Source organism: Protopterus annectens, chromosome 1.part1 (genome assembly GCF_019279795.1).
Source record: "Protopterus annectens isolate FY-2018-M chromosome 1.part1, PAN1.0, whole genome shotgun sequence".
NCBI lineage: Eukaryota > Metazoa > Chordata > Ceratodontiformes > Protopteridae > Protopterus > Protopterus annectens.
Window position 1 is genome coordinate 433,583,200 of NC_056726.1, and position 12,245 is coordinate 433,595,444.

Here is a 12,245-nt window from a genome sequence, read left to right on the forward strand (position 1 = left end):
TCTCTGGTTCAATGCTTTGCTTTTTTTTGCAACCAATGCACAGGATCTTCAAAAGAACAGGATCTCTAAAGGTCTTGAAGACAGAGACCTCTTTGCAGTAATCAGTATGACAGATGCATTAAAGCTATTAATCTGTATTAAACCCCTCCATTTTTGTATGTAAAAAAAAAATTACACTTTTCTCAAGCTGAGCAAGTGTTCATGACAGGTTGTTGTTGTTGTCTTTTGGCTTTTCCCGGTTAGGGGTCGCCACAGCGAAACTCTGGTCCGCTAATGATTGGCAGTAGATTTTTATGTGCCGAGTTACCAGCCTTGACACACAACCTTCAATGAAGGTACGCCCATTCACGCATGTCTCCACACAGAAGACGCTCTAGTGGAGCATCGAACAGGACAATGTCTTACTGTGAGGCGACAACGCTATGCAGCACCACCACTGCAGTTTGCAGAATGGTATCAGGTGTTCAATAACAAGGATAATAAAGGATACATTCACTGGGAAATTAACATCTCTACAATCGATGTGTGAGTCGCACACGCTTTACCCACAGATGGCATGATTTGGTCAGAGGGCAAAGCCTGAATGCCTTTAGTGCTCTTCTGCTGACTGCTGGTAGTGCAGGGCATCTAAGATGCATAGTGTGCATGCTCTGTGACTGCAAAGTACATTGTTGTCTCTGCCATTTTTTAGACTCAGCTATGTGATACCTTTTGTGAAAAGTCTATATTGGTGCATGTAGGATACTGATGTGCCCGTTTTTCATAGAGTGTGGAGGTAATTACCTCATATTTTTGGCTTGTTCTTCATAAAAGTTGCGGTTTTCTGGCATTTCACTAAAGAATAGTCACTAAATAATTAAAAGCATGCCATTTTGATATGTAAGAACCTGCACGGTATGCCACAGGGGTGCTTCTGACATCAAAATTAAGATTTTTTTAATGCACTATATTATTCTGCTTCACTGAGATGTTTATTAGTGAGAAAAGGTCCCCCCCTCCAATTTAAATTCTCCACTGCCAGAGTGGAGAAAGTGAGCTAACCAAACTACTTCCAGTGGGGAATGCTCAATTTTCATTGAGCATGCTAAAAAACAATTAGCACTTGCATTTTAATTAGCACTTGCATTTTTGAATGGTAATATCCTTTTATTTTGTAACACCCCTTTTAGTAACATGGTACTCAAAGTTTTTTTAGCAGTCACTAGAACACTGTAATCAAAGGTCAGCCAGCCATCTAGTACTGTTTGCAAATCACTGACAATGCAGTCTGTTTTAGAGCATTACCTTCTATGATAACATTTGTAAGGGATAATCCTTTCCAGAGGCTACTATGCTACATTTCTAGACAATGAATCTCAAAGCTCAGTGCACCAGTGAGGGACACTATCAAAACCTATGGCATGCTGTGGAATTTGGATTATATCAGAACATAATAGCCAGTTGTCTTTTGTGTAGTTTTGTCTTGTCCATCTGGGCTTCAGAAAAGAACATTTTGAACATAAGGTGGCAAAATCCTGAATACTGCAGCATACCGTCTGTCTCCCTAGTTTTTCAAACAGTATTCAGCCCACCACCACCATTTACTTTTCCATTTAATCATCTGCTGACCCACTGCAATAAATGCCATTTCAAAATGAATTGAACAATTTTATCAATAATTCCTGTCTGGGGAAGCAGTATCAAATACTTTGGCCAAAGCATGACAGGCTACATGCATAATCAGTCCACTGTCCATTGTTGTGGCAATATTCTCAAAGAAAGTGGCAAGACTGACAAAATTCAGAAGGAAAGAACTGCCCTGTGTAAAACCTCAGTAGTCCCTATCCACAAAAGAGGAGGCTGTTCTATGATTTAGTATCAAGTACGCTTTCAATGAAATGTGTTCAGTCAAAAATAAATAAAATAAATATAATACAAAATGGCATTTTTGCATGGGGACATGCTTCCTGCACACCCCCAGGCATCAATCCAAAGAGTCAATACTGAAACAATGAATTACAAAGAACATTCTCAGGTGCACCGCTTCCCCAGGATGGCAGCCAAAAATGAGATTACCCAGACCTCAAGATATTTAAATGGCACTGACAGCAACCTCATGCTTGTTCCTTTGTTTGATAAGCTCACCATCTGAAGTATTTGAAGAGCAGCTGAGTCATCAGACTTATCTCAGAGAAGTTCAGGCTTGTTTCTGACCTCCTACTGTTTGCCCTTATGGCAGTGCTCATTACTTATGAGTGGGTAGCAAACAGGACCCCTCTTGCTGGTCTCCAGTCTTTTCTAGATCTCTGCCATTGTTATTGTTGCAAACTGTTACAGCAACTTTTTCCACCTTTTGGCATAAACTAATAAGACTGAACCTCTGAAGCTCGCAGCAGTTCAATTCCTTGCACTTCCCAAAGGCAGTACACACAATACTGACGTGAATCTTGGCTGGTAGCTACCCGACTACATGGACTCTTATTATGATGCTTACACATGAGAACAGTAATGCCTGATATCCAAACTGTGAATACAGCAAAACAGAACTAGTGGGCTCCAGGAACGAGTACACTACGTATCCATCACAGTACATAATGTGCAGTGGTTGTGACAGTGGATAATCCAAATATGAGAATTTGATGAAAAATGCCAAATTTCAATGTGAAGCTGACCTACCAAAACATTACACTGTGCTTGCGAGCAAGTGTGTGTGTGTGTGTGTGTGTGTGTGTGTGGGAAGTTGTCATCGTGAAGGCATTTAATGCATTATGCTCAGTTTTTGTAAAGAATTTTATGGATTTCTATGCACATATGTAGCATTTCAAATAAAAACACACTTAACACTTCTTGTAGTAGTTGTTATGAGATACTTAACATCCACCTAAATTACCAGTAGCTCGGGCAGACAAAATCTCAATTCAACATTGCATCTGGAGAATAACAACTCAGTGGTGGAGTTTCCCAATTATGACAGAGTTTAGCAGTAGTAAAGGAAAAGGGATCCAAGGACTTGGTGTGAGGACTGAACCTACACCCTTTTGATGATCCTGGCATCAGTGGCAAATGTGCTACTTGCTGAGCCACTGGTACTATAAAACGATGCGCACTAGGGAGATCTGAATTGCATGAAAGAACTGGAGCTTAATGAGGCATACATACTCCTAACCTCAGCACAGGATCACCATATACGTACCAAAAGGGTCATGTCTCAACGGATATAGGACATGAGATTTTTAGACAAGCAGTGTCAGATGGTACCAGAAATAAATACTTAAGTATCCAGCTGTTTGTAGAGGGCTTCTCAAAGTATTTGTGGAATCTGCAGTAAGAAGGGAAAATAGGCAAAATTTAAAGGCTCATGGCATTATCTGATCATTTCTTCTGTATGTACATTTTAAGTTAAACATACTAATGAAACATACTCCAAATGCATTGAGAAACAGAGCCCCGATTATGGTCCAAATGACCCACGTTTCATTAGCAGCTCAGGCATTTGACAGAGCTGGTATACAGCCATAATCCCTTGGAGGAGGGACAGTGTTAAGGTGCACGTTCTGGGGGTGAGCTTTTGGCTCAGCAAGCCACTCTGTCTTTTTGGTAGCCTTCCTTAGCAAGAGTACAGGAAAGTACACTTGCAGGTAAGAAGGCACTGAGTCCATTACAGTGATGCAAGCAGCCTGTCCTCCAGTTCTTGGTGTGGAGTCAGTTTACAAATGCTCTCATGGCTGGGATACAGGTCAGGGCACAAGCAACCCTCATGGCTGGCAAATGATAGTCCCTTTGGATAGTTCATGCCTCTGTATCAGGGCAGAGTCTAAGTGAGGAAGGCTTCATGGTTAGCAAACACAAGAGAAGAAAGAAAACATACCAATGACTGCAAGCAAAAATAATGTTTACTAGCATGATATTGATTGTTTTTGATAACAAGGTGATAACAGACACAAAGGTAAAAAATAAAATAGCAGCAGAAAATATAGCTGTACTCACTTGCTTTCTTCAAAGATATGCTTGACAGCAGCATTGGAGCATATAGCTGGTGTGTCTTGGTTCTTCTTACTGATTAATCTGGGCTTACTATCAAAACACAACTGAAAGGAAGCAGATAAAAATGCAAGTGAAAAAGGGTATTACACACATCACTGTCTTGCTCTATTTCTGATATCCTGTGCAGCCTGGCACTTTTTTTTAAATTTACTATACTTTATAGTCCTCAGTATTACTCTTCTGTAAACCTTTAAACCTTCAACTCATAGACCTGTGCACAACAAAGAAGCACCAACCTCATAGTCTCATTACACTTTCTCTTTTAACGGAGTTATGTGCACTATGGGACAAACCGTTTGTGTGCCTCCGAATGGAAACCTCTTTTTCCCTCCAGGTAATGTGAGCTTTCTAGCCACTAGTGTGTGTCCAGTGCTGGTTTCTGGAAAGTGACATGAAATGGGACTGCTAAGCTGCCTGAAGACTGAAGTTGAGCAGGGTCTAGTATATGCAGAATGAATGACTCCCCACACACGCTTACTATTATTTTCCCAAGACAGTATGACTACCATGGTATCACCCTATGCTGCATTCTCTACTTTCACCTTCACAACTTATACTGCTATTCCAACCTCCACTGGGAATAGTTGAACCACAACAGCCCCAACTCTCCTCCCCATACAGACAAAGGAAGAGTTGGCACAGGAAATCAATGCACCCCCCCCCCAATGGGCTTGTCACTGACCCATCCATCCATCCTCAACCCCTTTTCCCATTTTGCACATGGGGTTGGGGTGTCACTTCCGTAGTAGAAATCATCTCATGTCCATGCCAAGGTTTACACCACCGGGAGGCTAGCCCTGCCGCAGAAGTTCATTCGCACTACTCACATGCGCGCACACACACACACACACACACACACACACACACACACACACACACACACACACACACACTCACTCACTTATGGCTAATTCAGAATGCCCAATCCACCTATTGCATGTCTTTGGAAAGTGGGAGAAAACTGGAGCACTAGGAGGAAACCCACATAACTGTATGGAGGACATGCGGACTCTGCACAGAAGGCATCCCAGCCAAGAACTGAACTGGAGAACCTCTTGCTGTGAGGCGGCAATGCTAACCGCTGCACCACTAGGGCCACCCATCACCGCAGCCTGGTGTCACAGTCAAAAATAAAAACAATAAACCAATGCAAGTGCATTTGTCAAAAACTAAACCATCTTAATTATTCTACATCCAAAATACAGCTGGAGGACTACTACCAGCAAGCAACAAACAGCACTATTAACCTCCGCTTCCAATAGAGTTAGATGAAAAATGTAATATTCATATGTACATAAACTTTTTTCAAGTATTTATTTCTTTATTATAATGGATATTTGAAAACAATCAGTTACAGTACCACATTTTCTGCTTATCTGCCAATATCAGGCATTCAATCCATACTGTTATGGAAAAAATACAACACTGTAAGTAAGAAGTTCAGCAGCGACTGTACAATGCAGAAAAAATATGCAAAGTCCAACACTCAGCAGGTCTCATTCCTGAAACTAATCTCAATAATGAAAACAAATACAGAAAACTAAAACAATAAGGTGTTCATTATATGTATCAAAATGCTGAAAAGGAAAAAGATTGTAAATCTAACAAAATTTTAATAGACAATGAAGTGATCCCTCAGCTGCATGACACAGCAAATCATGAACTTGCAGAAAAACTTATTAGACACAAGCAAAAACATATTCTGGAGGGTTAGAGATGCAATGAGTGAGAATTACAACTGCTGCCACAAATTAAAAAAGAAAATTTCCATAGGACCAGACAACATACCCAGTGACTTCCTATACAGTAGCCAAGGAAACTTAACTGCACTTTAAATCATGTTAAATAAAATGCTGATGTGTGGAAAAATCCCTGACATATATCAAGAGACTACAATGGACACCAAACTACAAGATGGTTGGGGGAGGTCACGTGATCCACAAATTTTAAGACCCATTATCATGGTCAATATTCCATGCAAATGTAATAATGGAACTTCTCCAAAATGGTAGAAAAACCTATATCTGTCAGATATGGAACAGCAAGGCTTTGTTAAATGGAAAGAATCTTGAATTTTGACTTTGGTAAGTCTGCATAACCTGCCCAATGAATTTCCTTTCTGCACTCAAGGGAAACATTCTTGCCTCCAAGTGGAGCATGATCTTTCCATTACATTTGTACCCCATGAGGAGGTGGCAGTAGGATGTTGGGGAGCAGGTTAGTATGTTGATCCTGTGGAATGTCGTATCCCTTTCCCTTCCCCTTCTGCAGTGAAGCTGTCCTCAGGAGGCGACTGCATGCTATCACGCATGCCCAACCTCCCGACAACACATCTCACTACTGTGTAGCATGCGCACAGCAAGGAATCTAGTGTGCCTATATGACACCTTGGTATGAGTGATACACTTAGCCAAGATGCCTCTTCCACGCAGGATGAGTAAAGTGTTCTTGGCCACTCACTCCCATCCTCCTCTGTCCAGTCACTCCAATAACCATGCCATCCCTCTGCACCATATAGCTAAGCCCTACATGTTGAAGCTTGTGGTATTTTTGAACAAGTAGCAGCAACACTTGATGATGGTCTGAAAAATACAGTTTTGTACCTACCATAAATGCAGATGTTCGAGTGTATATACTGCTGCAGTCATCACACTTGGGTTATCCTGCCGTCAGGCGGTCCCGCAGTCGGCCGAATCCCAAAGTCTTGGTCCGGCGTCGGTTGTCGTCACTTCTTCCCCGACGTCAGTGTGACAGGGGTATAAAAGAGGCAGCCGATGCCATTTTCTTCAGTTTTTCTTGCCCCAGATGCCAGGTGCCCCCAACAAGGAAGGCAATCCAAATAAGTATGCAAAAATACCTTAGTAGATAAACAATAGCACTAGCTGTTAGCAAATACACTATATAGACATGCATCCAACTGATTGATGTACATGGAGTTATAAGTAACACCCTGGTATGTAGATGGGATGGTGGGAGGGTAACCTGGACTGCAGCAGTATATACACTCGAACATCTACATTTATGGTAGGTACAAAACTGTACTATGTTCATCGTGTTATACTGCTGCAGTCATCACACTTGGGTTGAATCCCAAAGCTATGGCTGGGTGGCTGGTACTAAACTGGGTTAGGCGAAGCTAGGATGCCTTGCAGGCAGTGGCAAAACCAGCTCTGTTTTTTGAGTATAATGGAAGGTGGTAGTGCTTGGTAAAGGTGTGCACTGAACTCCAAGTAGCTGCCTCCAGAATATCCTTGGTTGGAACCCCCCTGAGAAAGGCTCCAGAGGTTGCTGTAGCCCTGGTAGAATTGGGACCTAATACTAACAGGCACTGCTTTCCCATGGTGCGAGTAGCAAAAGCAGATACAATGTGCTATCCATTTGGAGATGGTCTGTTTTGAAATAGCCTTTCCTTGTGTACCTGCAGCACAGGATACAAAGAGTTGGTCAGTTTTTCTGAAGGTCTTTGTCTTATCCAAATAAGTAACATAGCTGTCTGTGAATGTTCAAAGAGTGAAGGAGTTTTTCTCCTTTATTCTGGGGGTTTGGATAAAAGGTGGGCAAATGAATGGTCTGATTCAAAGCCATACTGGATACTACCTTTGGCATAAAGGTAGGGTTAGTTCGTAAAGAGACTCTGTCCTGATGGAAAATGATGAAAGGTTCCACTGCCATGAGTACCTGTAGTTCTGAGACCCTGCGTGCTGAGGTGATAGCCAGCAACAGAGCTGTTTTCCATGACAAGTATTGTAGTTCTGCTGAGAAAGCTGGTTCGAAAGGAGGCAGTGTTAATTTTTCTAAAACGAAGTTTAGGTCCCAAGCTGGCGTTGGGGGTTTTCTGGGGGGGGGTCTTATATTCTTAGCTCCTCTGAGAAACTGCCTTAGTAAAGGATGTGAGAATATGGGAGGATCCATATTATATTGAGCTGAAATGGCCGAAGCATGGATCTTAATGGATGAGAAAGAAAGGCCTTTGTGTAGCATCTCAGTTAAGTATTGCAGTATTTGAGGAATGTTTGGTATCCCAGGATTTTGGCCTTTAGCCTGGTGCCATGCACAAAATCTTTTCCATTTGTCTGAGTAAGTTTTTCTGGTGCTGGGCCTCCTGGCCTCCAAAATGACATTCAGGACGTCCTTTGAGAGAAGTATTGATTGATAATTCAAGGTATTCTCCATGCAGCTAAATTTAAAGTCCTGAGCTGACTGTGAAGGATCTGAGAGTTTTGCTGAGTCAACAGAAGTGGGAATTGAGATAAGATCCATGGAGGGCTGCGAGTCAAGTTCCTTAGTAATGGGTACCAGTGCTGATGTGGCCAGTCCGGAGCAATGAGGATCATTTGTGGTCTCTCTGATCTGACTTTCAGTAATACCTTGGTCAATAGAGGTAGTGGTGGGAAGGCATAGACTGTCAATGCTGTCCAACTGAATGATAGGGCGTCCACTTTCCAGGCTAGAGAATGAAAAGTCCTTGTGCAAAATTTCTGTAGTTGGCAATTGTTGGGGGAGGCAAATAGATCTATGTCTGGGCGTCCCCACCTTTGAGTTATCATTGAAAATACTTGTGGGTGTAGTCTCCACTCGTGCGGATCTGCCATATTTCTGCTTAATTCATCTGCCAATATGTTTTCCTTTCCTGGCAGGAATTGTGCTTGCAGTTATACTTGGTAAGTCAATGCTGTGTTTCACAAGGTCATTGCCTGTCTGCATAAAGGGTAGGAGAGTGTTCCTCCCTGTTTGTTTATGTACCACATAACTGTGGTGTTGTCTGTCCTTATTAGTAGTTGTTCTGGATGCAAGAGGTCCTTGAAGGCTGTCAGTGCATTTTGCACAGCTAGCATCTCCTTTTGGTTGATGTGTAGATGCATTTGTTTTGCAGACCATTTGCCCTGTATGCACTGTCCTGCCATGTGTGCTCCCCAGGCATAGTCTGAAGAATCTGTTGTCATAGTTTGGTTTGCTGGAGGTAAGACAAAAGGAAGACCCTTGTTTATTTGACATGCTTGAGCCCACCATAGGAACTCTTTTTGAAGGCAAGGAATGAGAGGTATACTTGTTTCGAGGCTGTGCCTGTGTTGAGTCCATACACTTTTCAGGTACCATTGTAATTTCCTCATATGCAGCTTTGCATGTGGAACTAGTTGAATGCAGGATGCCATGAACCCCAATGCCTGCAGGATTTTCCTTGCAGTGAGCTGGGTAAAAGTTGCCATCTTTTTGAAGTATTGAGTCAGTTGTTTTTGTCTGGCATGAGGTAAGCCATCTGGGCCATTGTATTTAAGCTGGCACCCAGGAATATTATCTCTTGTGAGGGAATTAGGTTGGACTTCTTTTTGTTTACTGTGTACCCAAGGCAACTTAGCAGCTTTGTTACAAATGCCAGATGCTGTAATAGAATGTCCTTGCTGTCTGCTTGGATCAGGCAGTCGTCCAGATATGGATACATTTGTATTCCTCGTTGTCTGCAGTATGCAATTACTGATGCCAGGCATTTCGTAAATACTCTGGGCGCAGTAGATAAGCCAAAGGGCAATGCAGAGAATTGATAATGCGTTGTACCTGCCAAAAATCTGAGGTATCTTCTGCAATCTTGTCTGATAGGGACATGCAGGTATGCCTCTTTGAGGTCCAACTTTACCAGCCAAGACTCCTTGCCCAGCATGGGAAGAAGCTGCTGTAGTGTGAGCATTTTGAATTTGGGTACCTCCAGGTGTGCGTTTAGAATTGAGAGGTCTAAAATGGGTCTCCAGGCTTTGTCCTTTCTTGGTACTAGAAATAGTCTTGAGTAAAAACCTTGACCTTGCTCCTTTGTAGGTACCTTTTGAATTGCTTTCATATCCATGAGAGCTGAAATTTGCGTTTGAGCCTCTGCCCATTGGTTTGGAGGCAGATTTGGCATGCCTCTCATCCGTGGTAAAGTGTGAAAATGAAAACTCACACAAAGACAAACTAGCGGGACTGCCACCTTGCAGCTATGTGACCCAGAGCACTGAATCTGCCAATTTGTAAACAAAGTTACAGCGAGGAGGGCTGAACTGAAGCCCATAAGTAAGAGAATCCTCTTTGTGAAAAGGAAAACCATTCTCTATGGATAGTCAGATATAAGGTATAGATACAGAATTAAATGGCAAGGAAAAAATAAGTTATGTACTCACCATAATGTTCCATGTTTGTTGTCCTTGATCTCGCCTTCCTTCTTGTTGATTGGGTTCGGAGCCGATCCTTGGCTCCAACTTGGCCGCATTCTAAAGCTCGAGAGCCCTACTGGGGTGAAAGCGCTTCTGATTAAAGGACATTCTGTTCACTATTGAGCTGGAGTATCTGTCCATATATTTTTATGTTCGAGTGAATATTGCTTAGTGAATTGCTGAACTTTTGGTTTCATTCTCAAGCCACAGCGTTCCACACCTGATTTTGTTTTACTTGACTTTACTTTTGGAACGCTGCTCTTCGTGTGAGTATTTTTCGTTGTTTGGATTTATCTGCTTATTTCTCACGCGAAGGGCATGGCTTGTATGCATGGAGGTGACGACATTGAATTGGCCTATGCACCGGAAACGCTTAGAGGTACTGAAAGGAGGTTTGTGGATTGTGTGGCTGGCACCGAGAACGTTTTGCTGATGTTTGAGCCTAATGAAGAGCGTGGAACTGAAGGAGACGACGTGGATGACCTGACTGCACTAGCGGATGATTTGGAGTCGTTAGAGGACGATTTCCTGAAGCTTAAGAGATTGCAGCTGCAACGGCAGCATTTTGAAGCTTGCCTCACCAAACGGATTATACCTAGAGGGCTGCGCGTGTTGAAGATGCCTACCACAGGTAATAACTTTCCAGAACTATTATTAAAATGGCAGAAGTTGAACATGGAGTTGAGTTTCAACTACATGAAATTATTAATAGAGTACCATGGTCCGGAAGAGGAGTTACTTAGGTCTAGAGTGACTGAAAAGTATAATGATATTGGTATGAAGTACAAGACTGTTAAAAAAACATTAGGTTTGGAGAGACTAATGGACAATGTGTTGCTGTATGAGAGAAGGCTTTTAAATCAAAAGAAGACAAAGATTGAGAGAGACATTACTGATTTCAAACATGGTCATGTCTTCACTTGGCCCAGGACAGTTACCACCAATGCTGCTAACAGCAGCCACATTAAAGGACAGAAGGAGCCAGTGAGACATGAAACAACAGTGACTGGTAATGTGACTGAAGGCATTAATAATATTGATGTACTGCCTGATAAGGATGTTATAATTAATGATGTACCTAATATTGATAATATGGAGATGAACCTAGACGTGAATCAGACTAAATGTAACAACAATGTCAATCTTTATCCTATGGTTATTCAGACCAATAGGAAAACAGGATCTGTAGAGAGTAACAGTTCCAGTAATGTTAAAGGTCTAGTGAATTCTTTTAACACTATAAACAATGACTCAATAGTTAAAAAGAGAAGTGCTCCTGTTAGTAATGGGAAGGATGTTACCCCCACAGCACCTAGACAGGAGGTCCCTTTCCCTATACAGTCCCCCCGGTTCAGAGGGAGGTCTCGCTCCATGAGCAGGGGGAGACAAAAAAGGAAAATAGTAGGCTTAGAACAAGCAGGACCCACGCTGAAGAAAATGTGGGGAAAAGGAGGGAATCCTTAGTCGTTAATTTGTCTAAAAGAGAATTGACGGTTTATGAGGAACAGGTCCTTAACAAAGGCCTTTCCTTTATACCCAGTAGGGATAGTGAACTCACTAATAGTATAGTTGATACTAAAATGTTTATTAGAAATGTCCAGTTGAAATTGGAATTTGGATCCAGTGATAATGATAGAGCTACAGACACTTTTAGACAAGTCAGTACATATGTACCCCCTTTGCATCCAATCTTGGAAACATTTTCTCGGTTGATTGAAAGTGATCTACACTCATATTATTCCACTAGATATGAGAGTAAGAAGAATAATAGGAGAAGAAATTTAACTGTTTGTGAGACGAGAGCTTTGAATGAACTGAGGACTGATTGTAATATTATTATAACACCTGCGGACAAGGGAGGGCCTATTGTAATAATGAATACATATGATTATGTTAGTAGTATGAATTTATTACTGAATATGGATAACTCCTACACGAAATTGGACATAAATGAAGTTATGATGAAAGTATTTAGAGTATTTGATACTATTGATGATTTGTTAAGAAGTAACTTGATAAGGAAAGATTTTCATAAATTCC

General features: G+C 41.8%; 1 protein-coding gene across 1 annotated transcript in view; it reads right to left on the bottom strand.

Annotated features, from left to right (window-relative positions):
• The window catches only part of ZC3H7B (zinc finger CCCH-type containing 7B), a 1,999,702-nt gene that overhangs the window by 708,583 nt on the left and 1,278,874 nt on the right, over nucleotides 1-12,245 (bottom strand). Inside the window, exon 14 of the mRNA XM_044087097.1 lies at nucleotides 3,967-4,067. Coding sequence (XP_043943032.1) covers nucleotides 3,967-4,067 — 101 coding nt within the window. The remainder of the gene's footprint in view (nucleotides 1-3,966; nucleotides 4,068-12,245) is intronic.